This window comes from Gigantopelta aegis, unplaced genomic scaffold, assembly GCF_016097555.1.
Source record: "Gigantopelta aegis isolate Gae_Host unplaced genomic scaffold, Gae_host_genome ctg2026_pilon_pilon:::debris, whole genome shotgun sequence".
NCBI classification, from domain to species: domain Eukaryota; kingdom Metazoa; phylum Mollusca; class Gastropoda; order Neomphalida; family Peltospiridae; genus Gigantopelta; species Gigantopelta aegis.
This window is the reverse complement of record NW_024532824.1, coordinates 93,701-119,585: the sequence shown is the minus strand read 5'-3', so window position 1 is coordinate 119,585 and position 25,885 is coordinate 93,701. Positions and strand designations below refer to the sequence as shown.

At 38.0% G+C, this 25,885-nt stretch overlaps 1 protein-coding gene across 1 annotated transcript; it reads left to right on the top strand.

Annotated features, from left to right (window-relative positions):
• Positions 1 to 24,635, top strand: LOC121391267. Its single transcript, XM_041522954.1, has 9 exons — positions 1 to 121; positions 4,507 to 4,803; positions 6,884 to 7,180; positions 8,287 to 8,616; positions 9,167 to 9,298; positions 10,279 to 10,341; positions 12,414 to 12,476; positions 17,484 to 17,810; positions 23,841 to 24,635. The coding sequence occupies exons 1-9, from the start codon at positions 1 to 3 to the stop codon at positions 23,921 to 23,923; spliced, it is 1,713 nt and encodes a 570-aa protein (XP_041378888.1). The 3' UTR covers positions 23,924 to 24,635.
• The last annotated feature ends 1,250 nt before the right edge of the window (positions 24,636 to 25,885 follow it).

Here is a 25,885-nt window from a genome sequence, read left to right as displayed (position 1 = left end):
ATGCGTAATGCGTTCAGTTTCCGCACCAATCACTACATGGAGCGATTCAGTTTTCCGCATTCGCAGCCTTCGCAGCCGCTTGACAAATCGCATCCGCAGCCGGACATGTGGAATCAGTCTCGTGCTTCTACATGCAGTTCCATTTTTGCCGCATCACGCATGCCACATCCGCTTACCGCGTTAATGGAAGCTTGGCTTTAAAGGGACATTCCTGAGTTTGCTGCATTGTAAGATGATTCTGACTAATGTGTCTACGATTAAACTTACATATTAAATATATTTTCTTGTTTAGAATATCAGTGTCTGTATATTCATTGTTTTTCTGGTCGTTTTAATATTTTGTAAGAAGCTCAAACTGGATTTTGTCTTCAAATAATTTTGTAGGTACGAAAAAAATCCTTTTTAGGAAATAAAATGACATTTAACCTAATACAAATATTAGAACGATCAGAAACACGTTTAGTATATAGCCACTAATATGTTATGCAAAAATAATATATTTGATATACAATTACAGTCGTCAAAAAGTCTCTGTTAGTCGATAACATCTTAAAAATTGCAGCAAACTCAGGAATGTCCCTTTAATGGAATCGTAGCTTTAGTGGGAGAATTGTGATCCGAGTGAAACTCATTGGTGTCCAGAATAGTCGTACGTGTGCTTATTATGTATTCTTAACATGTATTTAGTATATATGCTGATTAGTTGTAAAACTTAAGGTAATAAATAAACTTCTAAACTTGCTTACAATTTGACTCGAACCTGGAACCGCGGAGCTTTCACACTACGCCATTTGGCCCGAGCTACATTGTGGCTCTAGCCTTGCTCAATGTTTTAAGTCGGACCAAATTGGTATACTGGCCCGTGCGAATTTAGACCAGGAAAATTGTCAGTGTGAACGCTTGGTTCGAGCCAAATTTGACCCGGGCTAAAACTGCTAGTGAGAACGCGACTAAAATAAACCGAAGCATCTATTTAGTGCAGTTAAGATACTCTCCATATGGAGGATTTCGATTTGTCAATGGTGTTACATATTTATTTATATAATTATTTATTTATTTATTTACACACACGCCCCACCCCAAATATGAGTAACTGTTGTTTTTATTTTAAAAATGTTATGACATTTTGTGAAATGCTTTGTTAAGCAAATCTGGTTTGATATTATCATCGTGTTGTTGTTGTTGTTCTCTCTCTCTCGCTCTCTCTCTCTCTCTCTCTCTCTCTCTCTCTCTCTCTCTCTCTCTCTCTCTCTCTCTCTCTCTCTCTCTCTCTCTCTCTCTCTCTCTCTCTCTCTCTCTCTCTCAAGAATTAATGTGAAAAATATAAGTTTCTTGTGCTGGTCAGTATAATACTTTTTGTTTCCTTTTAGTTATTGTACTAAAAGGCAGATCCATTAATGGAATTTCAAACAGTGAACAATTAAATAAGTTGTCACAATTGCAAGAAGCAATAATATGAGTAGTTAAACACGTATAATCCCGGCACTGCGTTCACTACCTAATCGATTATTTCAATCCCATTCAATTAAGATTCATAGTACCTTAGGGACGGTCCATAAATGTCAATGTTTTTCATAATCCTAACAATGTTAGGATTGGGTTTGATCCCCCCCCCCCTCCCCTAATCCTAACATAATAACATTGATATAATGTGTACTACAAGATGACTTTTATTAACAGATTATACGTGTTGGCTTTACATATTTACTGGTAGATATAAAACATTAACCCTAAGGGACGGTCCATATTTTGAGGCTACTTGGGATGGCCAAGTTGACGTTTGTGACCAAGGAGTTTTCTGTGGACATCCAGCTTGTAGTACGTCCTGAATTGTAAGAAACATTGACCTTCGATGGACCGATGTTTTACCTGAAAAGCAATCCGAACATGGCTTTTACCCCCTCCCCCCCCCCCCCCCCCCCTTACGAACATTGTTCGGATTGTGAAACACATCGATATTTATGGACCGTCCCTTAGGATAAATGTTTGGAATGGCACAACCTAAATAAAGTTTTGGGTAGTTCCTTTATTATTGTATTGGAGAATTTTGTATGATATATACATATTCCATGTGTGTTTTTTCAAGCTAAATCACTGAATATGTATTGTAGTACATGCATATGTGTCTGTGTGTGCGTTTGCGTGTGTGGATATTTATTGTATACTGGTCACAAGAAGTTAAGAGCCACATGAAGGCTGCGTCTGAGAGGGTATGGACACGTTCTTGCAGTTAATGGATGACGGAATGGCTCACTTGCAGGCATCTCGCTACTTGTCTCATGGACATGCTATCATTCAGAGATGGCAGGATTTGACCACAGTCCAGAATGCTTAGTTTACGTTTTGTGGCATAGTTATTAGAAGCCAGATTTATATCCTCCCAATCAATCAAAAATGAAACGTTTTAACATAAATAAAGAGTTGCACGTGCATCATGCAGTTTTTACGCAGGTATCTGTTCAGTCAGAAAACAAAAGGTTTAAACAATGTTTTTTTTTTTTTTTTAATGCATTTGACATACGATTTCTACCGGCAACTAAACAAGCTCTGAGTAAAAGGCTTATGTACAAGCAAACTGCAATGCTTTATTAAAGTTTGTAACCCATTGTTTCATTACCTATCAACGCCCCTGATTGTTTTTTTTATGATTTAGTTTTTTTTTAAATAAGTTGAAAATTGATACTGGCCCTTAATTTGTTGTAACTAGTATAGTAGATGTGTGTGTGTGTGTGTGTGTGTGTGTGTGACTGTGTGTGTGTGTGTGTGTGACTGTGTGTGTGTGTGTGTGTGTGTGTGTATGTGTGTGTGTGTGTGTGAATGTGTGTGTTTATGTGTGTGTGTGTATGTGTGACTGTGTTTGTGTGTATGTGTGTGTGTGTATGTGTGACTGTGTGTGTGTATGTGTGTGTGTATGTGTGACTGTGTGTGTGTATGTGTGTGTGTGTGTGTGTATGTGTGACTGTGTGTGTATGTGTGACTGTGTGTGTGTGTGTGTGTGTGTGTGACTGTGTGTGTCTGTGTGTGTGTGTATGTGTGTATGTGTGACTGTGTGTGTGTATGTGTGACTGTGTGTGTGTATGTGTGACTGTGTGTGTGACTGTGTGTGTGTATGTGTGACTGTGTGTGTGTGTGTGCGTGTGTGTGTGTGACTGTGTGTGTGTATGTGTGTGTGTATGTGTGTGTGTGTGTGACTGTGTGTGTGTGTGACTGTGTGTGTGTGTGTGTGAATGTGTGTGTGTGTGTGTGTGTGACTGTGTGTGTGTGTATGTGTATGTGTGTGTGTGTGTGTGTGTGTGTTTCTATGTGTGTATGTCGGGGGGGGGGGTATTTGTGTAAGTGTATGTATATGTGTGAATGTGTTTGTGTTTTGTGTGTATATGTGCGTGTTTCTATTTGTGTATGTACATGTTGATGTGTGTGTGTGTGTGTGTATGTGTACGTGTGAGCTTGTGTGTGCGCGCATGATTTTTGTTTCTGTTTGTGCTTGTATGTCAAACATATCGCCATTTAGACATGTTTTAGAGAGGAACCCGCTACATGTTTTCATCAGTAGCAAGCGATATTTTATATGCACCATCCTCCAGACAGGATAGCATATACCACTGCATTTTGATATAACAGTCGTGGTGCACTGGCGCGAATGAGAAATAGTCCGATGGGTCCACCGACGGGACTGATCCCAGACAGACCGCGCATCAAGCGAGCACTTTACCACTGGGCTACATCCCGCCGCAATGGAGAGATATAAGATTATTACATCTCTCTTAGTAATCACTAACAACCAGTTATTAATCGACCGTCATGGACAATAAAGGTCCAGATAGCTGAGATGTGTGTCAACAGTCTTATATGGATACAAGCATGGCAATTAAGTTAAAATGCAAACTATTGATGTTACTGGCGTAGCGAGAATTTTATATTGGATTAGGAATCACATTGGGGGAGCAACTACGTTGCCTATGATATCATATTTTCATTGTTTTCTCCTGTATAATGACGATAAACAAAATGGCTGAACTATAATCTTTCAGATCCACCGACTGGACAACCAGTAATAAAGGGATATACATCTGGTAACCCAGTTCGAGAGGGAGACGTTCTAAATATGTCCTGTGAAGTAACTGGCGGAAACCCACTGGTCTCAACCATTTCCTTTACGTGTGAAAAGATACAAACCAAGACGTCACAAAGCACATTTGAACCTGCTAATCGAAAAGAGTAGCCCATGAAGTGGCGACAGCGGATTTCCTCTCTCTCTCTATCTGTGTGGTCCTTAACCATATGCCTGACGCCATATAACCGTAAATAAATGTGTCGAGCGCGTCGTTAAATAAAACATTTCTATTACCAGTTGTGGTACTCTGGTAGAAACCAAAAATAATCCAATGGGCTCCTGATGGGGATGAATCTTAGACCGACCGCGCATCAGGTCGGGCATTTGTTAATAATGTATTCTCCTTATTTCCTGTGTTTCTATTGTATAATGACTGGTCTATAATCTTTCAGATCCGCCGACTGGGCAACCAGTGATAAAGGGATATTCATCTGGTAACCCAGTTCGAGAGGGAGACGTTCTAAGAATGTCCTGTGAAGTAACAGGTGGAAACCCTCCAGTTTCAAACATTTCCTTTATATGTGGTGAGATACCAACCAAGACGTCACAAAGCACAGTTGGACCTGCTGTAGTTAGAGATATACGGTTCACCGTGAAGAGAGCTGACGATAATCAAATATGCCGTTGTTCAGCTATTCACGCAACAAACCAGTACAACCTCTTCAAAGAAACTCGTATTTCTGTCATTTGTAAGTGGGTCTAGCAGCCTAATTGGAATTCACTGATGAATATGATGTTTGGTTAAATTATCACATCAAATGTATATGTGAGTTTTAATTATGCTGCTTGGATTAGAAACAGCATGATAGAACATAAGAATGTATGGATGGATGTATTTGTGGGAGTGTGGGTGGACGAATGGTTGGGTGGATAGACTGATAAACAGATAATACAATTATACATAAACTAATTACATAATATGTAGGAACACAAAACAAAAAGGTTTAACAAATGTCAAAGCGAAAATATATACATCTGTACTGCGAACACGTACCTACCTCCATAGACCCTACCTACCTGTCTGCTTACATCCACGCACGCACACACGTAGATGTGCATGCTAGCAAACATACATATACACATGCATGTCAGCGGGATCGACCGCGTAGCTTGCAGATCCCATGCATATGGATCTGTTAAAGAGCATTATTTTCAAACACAAATGCAATATTATCTCTTGGAACAAGTTATCTATAGTGAAATTACAAAATGCCCCCCCCCCCCCCCCCTTCTATTATGACTCATTATATTATATTCCTTGGTAACAAAGTATTCACTAGTAGTATATGCATTCGTTAAAACTTAATGTTTGTTTTTATTAACGACACCATTAGCACACAAGAATGTATTAATCACTGACTAATGGATGTCTAAGATTTGGTTATTTTGACAAATAGTAATACAGAAGAAAAAAACCCATTGTTCCAATAGTAGCAAGGGATCGTTTATATGAACCATCTCTCAGACACGATAGCACATACTACGGCCTTTGATATATCAGTCGTTGTGCACTGGCTGGAACCTGACATAGCCCAAATGCCCTCCTCTCCCCCTGGCGGGGTCCATCTTATTTTCAGTATTTCTGATGTATGATGCTAAACAAAATGACTGGTCTATAATCTTTCCAATCCACCGACTGGACAACCAGTGATAAAGGGATATACATCTGGTAACCCAGTTCGAGAGGGAGACGTTCTAAGAATGTCCTGTGAAGTAACTGGTGGAAAGCCTCCGGTTTCAAACATTTCCTTTATGTGTGGTGAGATACCAACCAAGACGTCACAAAGCACAGTTGAACCTGCTGTAGTTAGAGATATATGGTTCACCGTGAAGAGAACTAATGATAACCAGACATGTCGGTGTTCAGCGCTACACGTGACAAACCTGTATAACCTCGCCTCGGAAACTCGTATTTCTGTCGTCTGTAAGTGGGCGTAGCAGCCTAATTGGAATCTGCTTATGATGTTTAGTTAAAATTGACGATCACATCAGATATATGTGAGCTTTAATTAGGCTGCTGGATAAGAAGCACGAGAAGAGACTAATTGTATTGATGCATCAACATATGGTCATATGGGTGCATATATGTATGCATTAATGGATGGGTGGATACATAGATCGATAGATAGATAGATAGATAGATGGATGGAAGAATTGATAAATGGGTGGATGGATGCATGGATCGATGGAACTATCGATCGTTTGGATGGATGGAGGGATGTCAAAATAAAATCGTATGCATGAATATACCTATCTACCTCCCTATACATACAACTTACATAAAAAGGACATACGCACACATACATACAAACATATCATACAATACAATACCATACCATACCATACCATACCATACCACACCACACCACACCACACCACACCACACCACACCACTATACCATACCACACCACTATACCATACCATACTATACCATACCATACCATACCACACCACACCACACCACACCACACCACACCACACCACACCACACCACTATACCATACCACACCACTATACCATACCATACCACACCACACCACACCACACCACACCATACCACACCACACCACACCACACCATACCATAACATACCATACCACACCATACCACACCGCACCACCATACTATACCATACCATAATGTACCACACTATACCACTCCACACCACACCACAAGGTACCATATCATACCATACCATACCATACCATACATATATACACGCGAGCACACACAAATATGAACATAATTATATGCTTTAATTCATACAGATGCTCCAAATGTCACAGTGTACAGCGAATTTAACAGACAAAACAATTCTGTGAAGATAATTTGTAAAGCGAATGGTCGTCCTCCAGAGTACCAGTTTTCCAAATTCACTCACTTTTGGGGAGGACAGAAGATCAGAGAGATAGCTGGGAGGTTAGAGTCGCCAAACAGATATGTCCACATCATCCAGCCATACAGCTATAAAGATTCAGGAACTTACGAGTGTTCTGTGTCAAAAAACGTCACAGGTCTAAACAATGAGAAAGAGCAAGCAGGGAACAAAACAATTAACATGCATAGTAAGATGTATTTGTTTTCTATCTCCATCTTTCCTATTACTACTACTACTACGGAACCAGGGATAGTGGTCGTTTTTGTAGATTTGGTAATGCATGCGGTAGTAGTAGCAATATTATTAGTAGTAGTAGTTGTTGTACTACTAGTAGTAATAATAATAGTAGTAGTAGTAGTAGTTGTAGTAGTAGTAGTAGTAGTAGTAGTAGTAGTAGTAATAATAGTAATAGTATTGGTAGTAGTAGTAGCAGTAGTAGTAGTAGTAGTACTAGTAGTAGCAGTAATAGTAGTAGCTGTAGTAGTAGTGGTAGTGGTAGTGGTAATAATAATAGTAGTAGTAGTAGGAGTAGTAGTAGTAGTAGTAGTAGTAGTAGTAGTAGTAGTGGTAGCAATAATAGTAGTAGTAGTAGTAGTGGTAGCAATAATAGTAGTAGTAGTAGTAGTATAGCAGTAATAGTAGTAATAATGATAGTAGTATTAGTATTAGCAGCAGTAGTAGTAGTGGTAGCAGTAGTAGTAGTAGTAGTAGTAGTAGTAGTAGTAGTAGTAGTAGTAATAGTGATAGTAGTAGTAGTAGTAGCAGTAGTAATACTAGTAGTAGTAGTAGTAGTAGTAGTAGTAGTAGTAGTGGTAGTAGTGGTAGTGGTAGTAGTGGTAGTAGTGGTAGTAGTAGTAGTAGTAGTAGTAGTAGAAGTAGTAGTAGTAGTAATAGTAGTAGTAATTGTTGTTCTTGTTTTTTTGGTGGTGGTGGTGGCGGTGGTATTATTTGGTATTCAATAGCATCAGATTAATACATCAATTTGCTCTAGTGGTGTCGTTAAATAGAAACAGACTTTAAACTATTAAAACCATGTACTCCAATAGCTAGCTAGACAGATATATAACTAGTTTAACGTGTTCATGTACCACTAGGGTTTCGAACACGCCGCCAATAGCACGAGTACTCTGCCGTTCCAGAACTAGACAGACATCTGAAAGGATAAAACCGTCCAACTCTCCTACTTGCTCTCGAACGGCAGGGTACTCGGGGTATTTGATTGTTAATATATTTTGTTTTAATTTGTGAATGCGTTTCAATAATATTTGTGAACCCCTTTTCATTTATTTCTAGTTCGACCTGTACTGTTGGATGCTTCAAAACAAAACGAGATGCTCGAGGTTATCATTGGACACAATCTAAATTTAAGTAAGACGGTATTCTCCAAGAATGACATCAGTTCATACAACTGGACAAACCCGCATGGAGCTACCACAAAGCATAACAGCGAGGTCAACGCTATTGACGTGACCGTAAATATTTACAACACTGAGGTCAGGGACACTGGATATAGATTCTCACTGCTGATTGGTCAGATCGAAGAGGATGACTATGGGTTACATGTCCTCACCGTTTGTAACGGATTTGGATGTGGGGAATTTTACACAAATTTAGTGACAGCAGGTTTGTAATTATCTGAATGTAATGTATGAGACATTTTTCATCTCAGCTTTTCCATACAAACGTTTACAAAATATAAATAAATAAAATGAAATAAAATAAAATAAATATTATGGTGGTGATGGTGGTGATGGTGATGGTGGTGATGATGAAGGTGATGATGATGATGATGATGAAGATGTCGATGATGATGATGATTATCGCTGAATACGTTTAAAACAAATTTTAAAAGTTTACCATATCTAACATATAGCTGAGATACGCGTGTATTGGCATGTTTCTTCCAGATCCACACAAATTAAGTTTAAAATATATTTTAAAATCCTTTTGGATTAAAACATAATATATTATGTTTGCCTTTGCAAAGTTAACCCAGACACAAGTTGACAAATTAAGAAGAAAAATTACAATAATTATGTTGGTAGTGTTATTTTTATTGGCCAGACAGATTTTAAATTTTTGTCAATGATAAATTGTATAGATAATTAATTTCAGGATGTGTATGTTTTCTATATAGTTTAATGTTTTGCTTTGTATTGTTTTGTTCTCACAGAGGAAATACGTGATACTCTTCCTTCCCAAATACTAGTCCCTGCTGCTTCAGGGGCTGCAGGCGCTTTGATTCTGTTGGTCTTAATTGTTGCAATCGTGTGCATCGCTAAGAAGAGAAGAGAGCCCAGGAAAAGTAACTGAACATTTTTATAATATTAGTTCACCTCTGATACACACCTGGGTCCTAATCCACAAAGGTCTTTTAAGCTCTGCTAGACAACAAAGCATCCTCGATGCAACTATTTTAACATTGCACTGCGAGATCTCAAAGTTGTAGTTGTAAGTTTGTATTTTTGCTTTTTGGTGGTAGCGGTGGTGATTTTATGGTCGTGTATGTTTGCATGTTTGTGTGTGCCACTGTGTGTAAGAGGTTGAAATTGTTTTCTTTGCAGTCATATATCACGTCATTCATACATACTTTCGTAAAAGCTAATTGTCAATGACGGTTGATTAACATTTTCTCAAACAAAAATCAGTTTTCTCATTATGGCGAAATAAAAAGACGATTAAATGAAACTTTTATCACATTTTGTATGTATATATATTTCAATCCGATTTGATAAATGTGACTATATCAATCTTCTTTATTTTTCATGGCGGGTTTACGGTTGAGTTTTTCATTTGAAATTATAAGCATTGTTAAATGGGAATTTTCAATAATTTAACATGTTACTGTTAATTATATTTAAAATCTAGTGTGCCTTTTAGTATTCATATGTTCACTTACATCAAGCACATTGATTTTTAATTAGTTATTTTTTAGCGCATTTTAATAACAGCTGAATTACTTTCAATGTCATGTATATTTAGTTCATTAAATAAATTTTATTAAGGTAAAGAACGCTTTATAATAACATATACTAACGTCCAAAAGAAACATTACAAGGCTTCAAATTGTATTATAGAAAACCAACAAACAATAGTGTGGGATATAAAAGTATCATGAAGTTCAACATCTAAACAATGCACGTCGTGATACATGCAATGTGTTTGTAAGGTGGTTTCTAAATTGATTCTTTTCGATTAGCAACAATATTTATCAAATTATTAAAATTTTACGTATGTAAGGTTTCTTTTGAACGTCAGTAAATTTTTACAAACTATTTTGGACAGGTGCTGACAGCGCTGAACATACTTACGTGAACGAAAGCAACAACGGGGCATATCGACATCCAGGTACGTGTGGTATTCATAATGAGACGTTTTGTTACTGGATAAAATTGGGGAAGATTTCGTTATTCCACTTTATATGGCACAGTTGGTGCATCTCTAAATTGTTTGTTCTGGGGTTTTTTTAAACGACACCTCTAGAGCACAATGATGTGTTAATCACCGGCTATTGGATGTCAAACATTTAGAGTGAGAACCGGATACATTTTCCGATTATTGGCAAGGGGTCTTTTATATGCACCATCCCACAGACAGGATAAAACATACCACATTGTTTGTAAACCAGTCGTGGTGCATTGGCTGCGACGAGAACTAGACCAATGGTCCCACAGACGATGATCGATCATAGACCAGCGGCGGATCCAGAAAATCCATTGGGGGGGGGGTGGCATGAGGTGGAATGCCAAGGGAAATTTGGAGTAGGTTTGAATGGGGGTCGTAAAAAAATGAAAATTAATATATAATAAAATTATAACTATCGCAAAATTTAGGGGCGGGGGGGGGGGGCGGGCCCCCGGGGTCCCCTAGATCCGCCTCTGTAGACCAAACGCATCAGGCAATCGGTTTACCACTGGTCTACGTCCCGCCCATACATGCGAGTGTCTGATAGATCTTGATGGGTTTGTGTGATGGATCGTGATTCTGTGTCAGTGATAATGAGAGACTGATTTAAAAAGTGACTCATGTTTTTGGTAGGCATGTGGACGCTTGAGAGAGTGAATGTGCGCATATTTGATAGTGAGTGTGTGAGTGACGATGTGTTTGGGTGGGTCTGTGAGTGGGTGGGTTTCAAAGTACCTACACCACCTCAGTTATTATTCAGGAAGTTTAATGATCCCCTGCCAATTCAGCCGGAGGGAACTATGGGTTTTAGCTCCGTCTTTATGTCTGTTCGTCTGTCTGTCCCACATATAGTTTACTGAATGGTTTTGTTTTCACAGTGCCTTGAGATATTGTGATGAAATTGTGTGTATTGCTTTATCATGTAATGTTACAAATCCAGTCTGACTTTCATGGCGATTTACTCCCTTTTTACAGAGTTATGACCCTTGAACTGAGGAGATACAAATATTTGTTGAACCCGGAAGGGAACATGTAGGACTATTACTTTAGCAGAACTCACAGATTGCTTTTTTCATAAACAGAATCTTTGCCGTCAGATATATCACTTAAGTACAACTTTCACCTGATCAAATAATACAATTTTACCCGAGATGGGACGGGACGTAGCCCAGTGGTATAGCGCTCGCTTGATGCGCGGTCGGTTTGGGATCGATCTCCGTCGGTGGGCCCATTAGGCCATTTCTCGTTCCAACCAGTGCACTACGACTGGTATATCAAATGCCGTCGCCTGTGCCATCCTGTCTGTGAGATGGTTCATATAAAAGATCTCTTGCTGCGTTAGGAAAAATGTAGCGGGTTTCCTTTGATGACTACGCGTGAGAATTACCAAATGTTTGACATCCAATGGCCGGTGATTAATACATCAATGTGCTCTGGTGGTGTCCTTAAACAAAACAATGTTTTTTACCCGAGACTGCAGCTTTAACTAGTTACCACAGTTGCTATTGGGAATAAATAATACAATTTCGGAAGCTTTGTTTCCTCCCTTTCTTTAAGAATGACTGTTTAGTATAAACACGGAAGGAAGGAAGGAAATGTTTTATGTAACGACGCACTCAACACATTTTATTGACGGTTATATAGCGTCGGACATATGGTTAAGGACCACACATAGATTGAGAGAAGAAACCCGCTGTCGCCACTTCATGGGCTACTCTTTTCGATTAGCAACAAGGGATTTTTTATATGCACCATCCTATAGGCAGGATAGCACATAAAACGGCCTTTGATGTACCAGTCGTGGTGCACTGGCTGGAGCGGAAATAGCCCAATGGGCCCACTGACGGGGATCGACCCCAGACCGACCGCGCATCAAACGAGCGCGTTACCACTGGGCTACGTCACGCCCCAGTATAAACACGAGTCCACATACCTAACTACAAACAATGACTTGCTGCATATGAGATTCGTTGATCTTCTTAAGTATTAATGGATTGATGTTTCTTATGCTTTAGTGATGGAAGACAAGCATCTTTACTCCATGGAGGGTGACGTACCAGCACACGGCGAGGCTTCGAGTACGTAGAACGTATACATTTAAAATTAATTGTAAATATATGTGTTCGGGAAATTAGTCTGTAATGTTGTTTCTTTACCATTAAGTACAAAATCACCTGTATTCTAGGAATAGCAACAGGACAACGTTTATATTAAGGCATCTTCCTATGTTAGAAAGTACAAATTATGTGATTAACAACAGGACAACGTTTATATTAAGGCATCTTCCTATGTTAGAAAGTACAAATTATGTGATTAACAACAGGAAAACGTTTATATTAAGGCATCTTCCTATGTTAGAAAGTACAAATTATGTGATTAACAACAGGACAACGTTTATATTAAGGCATCTTCCCATGTTAGAAAGTACAAATTATGTGATTAACAACAGAAAAAAACGTTTATATTAAGGCATCTTCCTATGTTAGAAAGTACAAATTATGTGATTAACAACAGAAAAAAAAGTTTATATTAAGGCATCTTCCTATGTTAGAAAGTACAAATTATGTGATTAACAACAGAAAAAACGTTTATATTAAGGCATCTTCCTATGTTAGAAAGTACAAATTATGTGATTAACAACAGAAAAAAACGTTTATATTAAGGCATCTTCCTATGTTAGAAAGTACAAATTATGTGATTAACAACAGAAAAAAATGTTTATATTAAGGTATCTTCCTATGTTAGAAAGTACAAATTATGTGATTAACAACAGAAAAAAATGTTTATATTAAGGCATCTTCCCATGTTAGAAAGTACAAATTATGTGATTAACAACAGAAAAAAAAGTTTATATTAAGGCATCTTCCCATGTTAGAAAGTACAAATTATGTGATTAACAACAGAAAAAACGTTTATATTAAGGCATCTTCCCATGTTAGAAAGTACAAATTATGTGATTAACAACAGAAAAAAACGTTTATATTAAGGTATCTTCCCATGTTAGAAAGTACAAATTATGTGATTAACAACAGAAAAAAACGTTTATATTAAGGCATCTTCCTATGTTAGAAAGTACAAATTATGTGATTAACAACAGAAAAAAACGTTTATATTAAGGCATCTTCCTATGTTAGAAAGTACAAATTATGTGATTAACAACAGAAAAAACGTTTATATTAAGGCATCTTCCTATGTTAGAAAGTACAAATTATGTGATTAACAACAGAAAAAAACTTTTATATTAAGGCATCTTCCTATGTTAGAAAGTACAAATTATGTGATTAACAACAGAAAAAAACTTTTATATTAAGGTATCTTCCCATGTTAGAAAGTACAAATTATGTGATTAACAACAGAAAAAAAACGTTTATATTAAGGCATCTTCCTATGTTAGAGAGTACAAATTATGTGATTAACAACAGAAAAAAATGTTTATATTAAGGTATCTTCCTATGTTAGAAAGTACAAATTATGTGATTAACAACAGAAAAAAATGTTTATATTAAGGCATCTTCCCATGTTAGAAAGTACAAATTATGTGATTAACAACAGAAAAAAAAGTTTATATTAAGGCATCTTCCCATGTTAGAAAGTACAAATTATGTGATTAACAACAGAAAAAAACGTTTATATTAAGGTATCTTCCTATGTTAGAAAGTACAAATTATGTGATTAACAACAGAAAAAAAAGTTTATATTAAGGTATCTTCCTATGTTAGAAAGTACAAATTATGTGATTAACAACAGAAAAAAATGTTTATATTAAGGCATCTTCCCATGTTAGAAAGTACAAATTATGTGATTAACAACAGAAAAAAAAGTTTATATTAAGGCATCTTCCCATGTTAGAAAGTACAAATTATGTGATTAACAACAGAAAAAACGTTTATATTAAGGCATCTTCCCATGTTAGAAAGTACAAATTATGTGATTAACAACAGAAAAAACGTTTATATTAAGGTATCTTCCCATGTTAGAAAGTACAAATTATGTGATTAACAACAGAAAAAAACGTTTATATTAAGGCATCTTCCTATGTTAGAAAGTACAAATTATGTGATTAACAACAGAAAAAACGTTTATATTAAGGCATCTTCCTATGTTAGAAAGTACAAATTATGTGATTAACAACAGAAAAAAACTTTTATATTAAGGTATCTTCCCATGTTAGAAAGTACAAATTATGTGATTAACAACAGAAAAAAAACGTTTATATTAAGGCATCTTCCTATGTTAGAGAGTACAAATTATGTGATTAACAACAGAAAAAAATGTTTATATTAAGGTATCTTCCTATGTTAGAAAGTACAAATTATGTGATTAACAACAGAAAAAAATGTTTATATTAAGGCATCTTCCCATGTTAGAAAGTACAAATTATGTGATTAACAACAGAAAAAAACGTTTATATTAAGGCATCTTCCCATGTTAGAAAGTACAAATTATGTGATTAACAACAGAAAAAAACGTTTATATTAAGGCATCTTCCCATGTTAGAAAGTACAAATTATGTGATTAACAACAGAAAAAAACGTTTATATTAAGGTATCTTCCCATGTTAGAAAGTACAAATTATGTGATTAACAACAGAAAAAAACGTTTATATTAAGGCATCTTCCTATGTTAGAAAGTACAAATTATGTGATTAACAACAGAAAAAACGTTTATATTAAGGCATCTTCCCATGTTAGAAAGTACAAATTATGTGATTAACAACAGAAAAAAACTTTTATATTAAGGTATCTTCCCATGTTAGAAAGTACAAATTATGTGATTAACAACAGAAAAAAAACGTTTATATTAAGGCATCTTCCTATGTTAGAGAGTACAAATTATGTGATTAACAACAGAAAAAAACGTTTATATTAAGGCATCTTAGTTTGTTAGAAAGTACAAATTATGTGATTAACAACAGAAACCGATTTTGCTAACTGAAATCATACTTTACTTAGATTTTATTGTTTAGATTATTCATTTTCAGTGCATTCGAAGTTATTTTAAGGCATCCTCCTATGTTAGAAAGTACAAATTATTTCTGATTTTTTTAGAACGCAAACGTCTGATAAGTAAGGCACAGTTATGGAGTTACAGTTTTAGTCTATTTTTAGAGGGTATTTCTTCCCATGTCAAAGTCACAGACTCATGTGATTACAACAGAAAAAAACGTTTATATTAAGGGTTTGTAGATTAAAAGTAAACTTAATGTTAATTTTCACGGAGAAACTAGAGTATGACACTTTAAGGTATCTTCCTATGTTTTAGAGTACAAATTATGTGATTAACAACAGAAAAAAACGTTTATATTAAGGCATCTTCCTATGTTACAAAGTACCATGTGATTAACAACTGAAAAAATTAAAGGCATATTGTCACAGACCTGGTCTAACAAAGTATTACCTGAACAAATATAATTCGATTTGTCCCTAAATGTACTTTATTCAAGCATCTTCATAACCACCATATTCCATTTATTACTGACATTTTGTAAAAATAATTGAATTATGGCAATGGTCCATAATTAAAAAACTAAAATTGCCGAGAGGGATGACATGGATTTCATTCCATCATGGTTCATTTAAGGTGATGCGATAGCTAGATTTGGTTTCCAACAATTAATGTAATTTTTATTTATTATACATTTTTAGAAAAATAAGGTCCTTAAATCTATGACAGTATGCCTTTAAGTAATCTTCACCACGAAAACATAAGATATCGCCTGCTATTCAGATATTCGCCTTGAGTTTTCATTAAGCCATTAATGTCAAGTAACTAGTTCATATAATAAAAATACGTACTTTGGTCTTTGAGACTTCAAAGGTTTATTATCACGGATTTGGTCCGATCAAATAAGTGTTTGTCAATTTTGCTTATCAGCTACACTGTGTTCAAAAGAATTATATGTTTGAACACGATAACAGCTCATTGTGTAAAGTCAAAGATTAAACGTCCTGATGTAAGTGACTCACAAAGAATACATTTTAGGCTACAACAAACATTTGGGTGGCAATAAACACAGTGGTTGTGTCAAAACTGATAGTTATGTAAATCGAGTTAACGAATTAACGGTAAAATGAAATTGTAATTGCTGTAAGCTTATCAGCACGAAAGAACTTATTTTCTTGCTTATATCCAATTACACGTAGTCAGAGGACCGGCCTCGGTGGCGTCGTGGTTAGGCCATCGGTCTACAGGCTGGTAGGTACTGGGTTCGGATCCCAGTCGAAGCATGGGATTTTTAATCCAGATACCGACTCCAAACCCTGAGTGAGTGCTCCGCAAGGTTCAATGGGTAGGTGTAAACCACTTGCACCGACCAGTGATCCATAACTGGTTCAACAAAGGTCATGGTGTGTGCTATCCTGTCTGTGGGAAGCGCAAATAAAAGATCCCTTGCTGCCTGTCGTAAAAGAGTAGGCTATGTGGCGACAGCGGGTTTCCTCTAAAAAAAAAGGTGTCAGAATGACCATATGTTTGACGTCCAATAGCCGATAAGATAAAAAAAAAATCAATGTGCTCTAGTGGCGTCATTAAATAAAACAAACTTTACTTTTATATCCAATTAAGGTTCAAGCACGCTGTCCTGGGCACACACCTCGGCTATCTGAGCTTTCTGTCCAGTGAGTTAGTTGTTAATTGTTAGTGGTCAGTGAGAGAGAAGAGGGATTAGTGGCCTTACCCCTACCCATTGATTCGTTAAAACTCGTTCTGGGTGGGAGCCGGTACTGGGCTGCGAACCCTGTATCTACCAGCCTTATGTTTGATGACTTAACCACGATACCACCGAGACCGGTCTAAAGCTTAAAGAAATGTACGTTTCCGGGAACTCATCTCGAACTACAAAAAAAGCCGTCCCGTATTTGTTTTTTCTATGCAAGAAGAAGAAGAATAAAAAACATTTAATGAATAAAACCTTGCTTACCCTATTTTAAAAAAAAAAACCGTATAGGCCATTACATTGTTGTTGTTTTTAAGATGAGGTTGATTTTAAGTCCGTCAAAAAACCCCTAAAAATTGGTTTGAATTATTTATTTAAGAAATATCAAGCCATTTAAACTCTAATTCTGAAATATATTTTTTTGTTCTAGTAGTGAAAGAAAACGACATTTATAACCTTGATACCGCTGAAGATAGAGAGAAGGTAGCAGTACAGCCAGAAGATGTAAGCGCTACGTATACAGTCGTCAACAAAGATCGTAAAACTGCAGACGGCAACAACAGAGGAGAAAAAGAACAACCAACTGGTGAAACGTATGCTGTCGTTAGGAAGAAAGCTGCAGGTGTTACGAAACGCAAAACGACCAATGGGAAGTCCGGAGACAACGAGGTTTTAGATGATGTATCTAACATGTATACACAAGTGAACAAAAAGAAACAAAAGAAACAAAAGAAACAAAAAGATATTAAACAGAAAGGTGAGTCATTGTTTTATGGCAAGACTTCCGAACGTTCCAGCATTCAGTTCATTCAGGCTTAGGTTTAGTGTTAGTGATAGTATTTACATGCATGCTGGAACGTTTGAAAGTAAAAGAAAGAAAGAAATGTTTTATTTAACGACGCACTCAACACATTTTATTTACGGTTATATGGCGTCAGACATATGGTTAAGGACCACACAGATATATAGAGAGGAAACCAGCTGTCGCCACTACATGGGCTACTCTTTCCGATTAGCAGCAAGGGATCTTTTATTTGCTCTTCCCACAGGCAGGATAGCACAAACCATGGCCTTTGTTGAACCAGTTATGGATCACTGGTCGGTGCAAGTGGTTTACACATGGATTAAAAATCCCGCCTCAACTGGGATCCGAACCCAGCACCTACCAGCCTGTAGACCGAAGGCCTAACCACTACGCCACCGAGGCCGGTCCGTTTGAAAGTCTTTCCTGTTTTATTTATCCTTTCTTTAATCTGTTTTTTCCTTTTTTTTGCTGTGTTCGTCATATAGCTCGATGGTGGGGCGTTCGTCTGAGATGTGAGGGGTGACGGGCCGTAGGCTCGATTCCTGTTGATGAACTAGGGTTGTTTATTTCGCCATCCCTATCACTACACCGAATACTGTTGGCGGATCCAGGGTGGGGTCACCACACACACACACACACACATGCGCGTTTGAAATCCTAGCTTTAATATACCCTTCAAAAAAGGTAGGGGAACTCTAATAAGAATTTACCATTAACAAAATTGGTATAGTAGCTGTGGGGAATGGTTATATGATAATAGTGAATTAATTGGGCAAACAATACTAACCGGTAGTTCAGTATTACAGTAGGTTTTATGACCACCAAAGAGCTTGAAGGACGAATGGGGTCAGAAGTGGAATTTGAAAGTTGACGGTTTTTTATCAGTAAATCGCAAATTCAAATAGTAAAAATTACTGAAAACAAAACAATAACAACTGTATTATCAACAGAATTAAAAAGATTGACAGAAATAATGTTCCACAGTGATTAATCGACCTTCCTGGAAATTGTCAAAATCGAGAATGACACCCCACGCACGTGTAGGGGCAACTGCGTGATGCACGTGCAAACTATGGACTGTGTTTCGGTGTGTTCATAAACAGACCGGAACGTTCTTTACTACGATGTCTGTGGTCAAAACGTATGTTCGTACTATTAGTTGATATTAACATTAATATTTCAGGTTCCCCAACCGGGGTTTTTTTTTCGCTTTTTTTTTTGAAGAGTATACATAAAAATAATCATTAACCATCCACAACATACGGTAAAGGGAAAGATTCGAGACCAGTCGTCCGACGACATATAATGGAATTTTCCAATCGCACACAGAATGTTTTAATCAGAACAGTGGCAACACAAAACTAAATTGCACTGTAAGATGCGTCTGTGAGCATCTTTATGTCAAAGTTTTCTTTCTGGGGGAGCATGCTCTCGGACCCACCGCTTAACCTGAAATACATCGCTGTCTTCGGCACCTCGGCTCATTTAACTTGGGCAAACTCAGTCTTGTCTTTTTTATAATTTTGTGACCACCCTTTACAAAACCCCGGATCCGCCCCTGACTTAAATCGTCGTATTTCAAGTGCATGTACAGGAAACTGTGCAGGGAGGATCTAGACAGTAATTAATGAATATATTAAATCTACTGCTGACTTATTCATTCCAGTCTATGTTAAATTGTTTAATACAATACTAGATCATACTACTACTATTACAGTTATTATCAATTAATATCATATACAAGTAAATGCATGTATTATGTATTATCATATGTTATTATTTCATCCTCCTGTAAACCATCTTGTCACGTTTATACTATTTATTATCTATGTTCCTCTAACGCCGTTGTGGAACGGCCTGAGTATAATAAAGTTCTGTTCTGTAGCCAGCGACATTTCTAGGGGTCGGATCATCCCTCCTCTCCACAGAAAAATATATCTAAAAATAAAATTCGTTTGGAGCAGCAGGGGTGGGTTTTCAGGGGGTGAAATCACCTCTGGGGGAGCGCCTATGTGTACTGTCTTGTCTATGGGAAAATAACATTCCTGGATGCTTGGGCGAGACGTAGCCCAGTGGTAAAAGCGTTCGTTTGAGGCCCGGTCGGTCTAGGATCGACCCCCGTTGGTGGACCCATTGGGCTATTTCTCGTTTCAGCCAGTGCACCACGACTGGTATATCAAAGACCGTGGTATGTACTACCTTGTCTGTGGGATGGTGCATATAAAAGATCGCTTGCTGCTAATCGAAAAGAGTAGCCCATGAAGTGGCGACAGCGGGTTTCCTATCTCAATATATGTGTGGTCCTTAACCATATGTCTGACGCCATATAACCGTAAATAAAATGTGTTGAGTGATTTTTTCTTTCTTTTTTGTAATCAGAACAGTGGCAAAACAAAACTAAATTGCACTGTAAAATGCGTCTGTGAGCATCTTTATGTCAAAGTTTTCTTTCTGGGGGAGCATGCTCTCGGACCCACCGCCTAACCTGAAATGCATCGCTGTCTTCGGGACCTCGGCTCATTTAACTTGGGCAAACTCAGTCTTGTCTTTTTTAATAATTTTGTGACCACCCTTTTCAAAACCCCGGATCCGCCCCTGACTTAAATCGTTGTATTTCAAGTGCATGTACAGGAAACTGTGCAACGAGGGTCTAGACAGTGGCCAGCGACATTTCTAAAGGGTCGGATCATCCCCCCACCCCTCCGTCTCCCCGGAAAAATATATATAAAACAACTTTTGCTTGGAGCAGGGGAGGGGTTTCGGAGGGCGAAACCCACTCTGGGGGGCGCCTATGTGTATTGTCTTGTCTTTGGGAAAATAACATTCCTTGATGCTTTTCGAGTGTCGATATAGCCATATTTTAAACATTAAGGGCCAAATTTACAAAGCCTGTGAATGTGTTCAGGCACGGGTTAATTTGATGTCCACGGTCCAGTTGCACGGACCGTCCCCCTCCTTACCTAGGGGTAAAACTACAAAAACAAAAAACACTTGCGTCTAAGAACCACGTAAATCGGCCCCATAATTGTTACAACTGATTTCGACACGTAAAATTTATAATTTCAAATTATAAGAATTTACAAATTGTTTTGGAACCCCCCACCCCGACTGTACCTAGCCCTTTTCTGTTTAAAAATAGTCCCTGGTGTTACACGCGTGTAAGTACATGTATAAACTGAGTTTCAATGTAACGTAGCCATTTTCTGTTTAATTTGCGTCTAAAAAAACAAGCTTAGTAAATTCGGTCCCATTTATATTACAACTGAGTTCGACTGTCATTAACGATGCCATTTTCTGTTTATATTTGAGAATAGGCTAAAGCGAGCTTAGTGCTAAACACTTTCATTTTTATATTACAACTGAGTTCGACTGTCACCTAACGTAGCCCTTTTCTGTTTATATTTGAGAATAGGCTAAAGCGAGCTTAGTGCTAAACACTTTCATTTTTATATTACAACTGAGTTCGACTGTCACCTAACGTAGCCCTTTTCTGTTTATATTTGAGAATAGGCTAAAGCGAGCTTAGTGCTAAACACTTTCAGTTTTATATTACAACTGAGTTCGACTGTCATCTAACGTAGCCCTTTTCTGTTTATACTTGAGAATAGGCTAAAGCGAGCTTAGTGCTAAACACTTTCAGTTTTATACAACCAAACGGCTGACCCTACAAGTTTTATTTTCCTTATTTCACTTGACTCATTCATTGAATATGGGTGGGTGGGTGTGTGGTTTCGTTTACTGTTACAGCTTTTCATTTTATTTGTAATGTGCTGCGCTTTCTTGTCCTGCATAAATAACGTCCGCTCTTTTCTCTTCCTCGGTTCAATTCATCATCTTTCCTGTCCCGCGCCCTACCCCCACCCCCAGGATTGTAACTAGTCCGCGTACTCGGCCGTCCGAGAGCTAGACGAACATTTGGACAGTTATGATCGCTCTCTTAGCCAGAGATAACTGTATAGCGAAAACACGGAATTGCTGCCTACCACCGTTAAGTCCCACTCGAATACAATAACCATCTGTCTGACGTAAAATACCATAATAATTTTTGGGATTCGCTGATAACACATATTTGACAATTAATCACTGATATACACACTAAAGGAGTAAATACGGAATGGTTTGTTTTGTTTAACGACACCACTAGAGCATATTCATTTATTAATCATCGGCTGTCAAACATGTGGTAAATGTTTGACACATTCACAGAGGAAACTCGCTACATTTTTCCATTAGTAGCAAGGGATTTTTATATCCACCATCCCACAAACAGGATAGTACATACCACAGCCTTTGATATACCAGTCGTGGTGCACTGTCTGGAACAAGAAATAGCCTAATGGGCCCGCCGACGGGATCGATCCCACACCGACAGCGCATTAAGTGAGTGCTTTACCACTGGGCTACGTCCCGCCCAAACACTGATTGGTTGTCTACCACCGAGGAGGCAAAGATTCCCGCTCTAATACAACAATAATCGTATGTCTGATGTTAAATACCATTACATTATTAATTGTTCGAGTTCGCTGATAACAAATGTTCGACAATTAATCACCAACAGATAAATCAACCTCCACTAGGTGGATTCGAACCACGGATTCTCAGTATGAAAGTCCAGCACTCTACCAACTGAGGTAATAGGGAAATTCCAACTAGCTGCTGCCATTAGAAGCACTTTATACCAACACTACTACATACTTCCCCCTCAAGTGAATCTACGTCCCGGAGCTGTGGGCCACGGGCAGTTGAACTGTTACAGGTCCAGGGGGCGGGATTTGGCTCAGTCGGTTGAGTGCTCGCTTGAGGTGCTTGCGTCGCAGGATCGAACCACCTCTGTTACATTTGTAGCCGTCGTAGCCACTGGGTGTATTCTTAACACAATAATACAATTATAACCCAGTTAGGACCTGTAACAGAGTGTGTTTTGTCTAACAATACCACTGGAGCACATTGATAAATTAATCATCGGCTGTTGGATGTCAAACATATGGTCAATCAGAGGAAACCCGCTACATTTTTCTATGAGCAGCAGGGGATTTTTTATATGCACTTTTCCACAGACAAGAAAGCACATACCACGGCCTTTGTCCAGTTGTGGTGCACTGGTTGGAACGAGAAAACAAAATCAGCTGAATGGATCCGCCGAGGGGGTTCGGTCCTGCGACCCATGCACCTCAACCGACTGCTAAATTTCGCCCCTCACTGGCTGAATGACCGATCATAACCATCCAAATATCCGACTGGCTCTTTAACGGCAGAGTACTCGGGCTACCCGCGGGTCTGTAGCCATGATTTGGACAGGCTGAAAAACGACTGGGCCCAATTAGAATATCCAGAAATCTGCTGTTGTGTGCGTGCTGGACGTGCATATAACCCAGTGGTATTTGTTTAAAGCGCTCGCTTGATGCGCGATCGGGAAGGGATCAATCCCCGTCGGTGGATCTATTAGGCTATTTCTCGTTCCAGCCAGTGCACCACGACTGGTATATAAGGCAATGGTATCCGCACCATTTATCTTTGGCTTCATCCTTCGGGACTCAAAATTCCATAGTACCAACCAACCCTCCCCACCCCCACCCCCCCTCCCCCCCCCCCCCCGCCTGTTACCGATCATGGTCGGACTGCCAGTGTTCCTTTGCACCTACCAGTGCAGGCGCCCCCCCCCCCTTCATCCCACCCCACCCCTTTCCTGTCTTGGACGGAGGGGCCGGCTGAGGCCGACACCTGTGCCCAGGACAGGCGTGCGTTACAACAGCTTGTTCTGAACGTGCGCGTTAAATTCTCTGACCTGACCTGACATGCTATCGTGTCTGCGGGATGGTGCATATAAAAGATCCCTTGCTACTAATGGACAAATGTAGCGAGTTTCCCCTCCAAGACTTAATGTCGAAATTACCAAATGTTTGACATCCAGTAGCCGATGATTAATGTATCAAAGTGTTCTAGTGATGGCGTTAAACACAACAATATTCTTTATTTTTTTAGGCGAAGCTAAAGCTAAAACCGAAGGCGATGGTGTGGAATACGTCAACATTCCGAGCGAGTCTTCCGTCTATCAAAACACCTGACCTGTCCATGGCGACAGTGAAAGAGTTATCGGTCTTGATCATTTCTACTTGAGACTCAAAACAAGAGAATAATATAATATATAACACTTCTACAAAAGAGTAGAAATCACCTATCTAGTACAGACTCAACTGTCTATTTTATTGAAGCTTATCATCACTACGAGTAATTTGGAGCCTGCTTATGAACTTGACTATTATGTTAAAGAGACATTGTGTGTATATATATTATAAATATGTTTTACAACTGTTTCTTGATATTATATCATTATATACTATTTTGTATGTGTATATATATTGCTCAAGGTTTGCTAAGAATCACTATTTTGTTTATCATATTTGTAAAAACTACCCCGATATTAAGACCACCCTACTATTAAGACCAATTTTAATAAGTCCCGCTAATGGTCGCAATAACGGGGTTTCACTGTATATATATTTTACGGCTGTTTGTTGATTTTACATCATTAAATTTTACGACTATTACTTGATATTACATGACTTGGAAATGTTTTGTATTTTTAATTTGTGAGCACATCAACTTTATTATCCATGGGCACCGCAAGCAAGTGTCAGGGCATGGGGGATTGTCTATCCAGCTATGAAGATAATCATAATTATTATGGGATTTTGTTTGTTTTTGTTTTTGTGTCTCATATTGCTGTATTGACGGGGCTTCTAGAATTTGTATAAAATCCACTAGCCATGAGATCAGTGACTTAAAAAAGTTAAAAGCCATGATTAAAATTTCACTAGCCCTACTTCACTTTAAGTTAATAAATAAATAATAGTAATAATCAGATATGTCATCTAAAGAGGGAGATACAGTTTAAAAACTCTAACATTGGGGGTTGGGGTGGGGCCAGGATATTAACTTTTATAGCATAGACTTAACTGCAACATCTGACCATTAAAGTTTGTTTTCACTAGTCGTTGGGCATGGCAATAGTATTTATGTACTAGCCCAACATTGAATATCACTAGCCATCGGAGTGGGGCTACCATAATCTAGAATCCCTGATTGTTTTCATTGTTGAACTACTTAACTACTTTATTTTAATTCTGCATAATGCATAATAGTGTGTGTATGTATATAATGTAAATACGTGTATTGAATATATCTGTCTCTGTCTGTCTGTCTGGGTTAATAGCCAACAAAAGTATTCTAATAGACTATTGCAAATAAGTGCATGCAAATAAAATTATAAATACAAATTTATGCGTGTTTTTGTTACTTGTTTTGTTCTTTTGTTGTTGTTGTTTTTAATTTTGTGGTGTTGTTGGGGTTTTAGGGGGGAGGGGCGTTTTGTTTCTTGTTCCATTCTGATTGGTTAGGTTTTTCCCTTTCCAGCCAGTGCTCCACGGCAGGTATATCAAACGTGTTGAATGTGGAAAACTGTGAGAAACGGATCCCTTTCTGTTAATGGACAAATGTTGCGGGCTTCCTCTAAGATCACGTATCACGATTATCAAATGTTTGACATACACTAGCCGATGATTAATAAATCAGTGTGCTCTAGTGGTGTTGTTAAACAAAACAAGCGTCACCTTTCATCAATGATTGGGAGCTGGATCTAGTCCAGTCGGTAGAGCGCTCACCTGAGATGCTTGCGTCGTAGAATCAAATCTCTGGCTGAACCTATTCTCTGATTTGTGTTTTCTTTTGGACGAAACCAGTGCCCCATGACTGGTATGTGCTGCATTGGAAGTTTGTTTTGTTTAACGACACCACTAGAGCACATTGATTTATTAATCATCGGCTACTGGATGTCGAACATTTGGTAATGTTGACACATTGTCTCAAAGAGAAAACCCGCTATATTTTTCGATTAGTAGCAATTAATTCATCCTCCTCCATTTTAATTCAATTTGTACGAGTCACTGAACCCGATGTCGGTAATTATTTAAGGAATAAACAAAAAAAGACTTAGAAAAATTAATAGTTTTTGGTGTTTGTAAATTATT

Bases quoted from the DNA above. Each gene is read 5' to 3' on its own strand.
- LOC121391267 (XM_041522954.1), top strand. From the start codon at position 1: ATGCGTAATGCGTTCAGTTTCCGCACCAATCACTACATGGAGCGATTC. The intron at 122-4,506 runs GTGCTTCTACAT...ATAATCTTTCAG, and splicing joins GGACATGTGGAATCAGTCTC to ATCCGCCGACTGGGCAACCA. The intron at 4,804-6,883 runs GTAAGTGGGTCT...TAATTCATACAG, and splicing joins AACTCGTATTTCTGTCATTT to ATGCTCCAAATGTCACAGTG.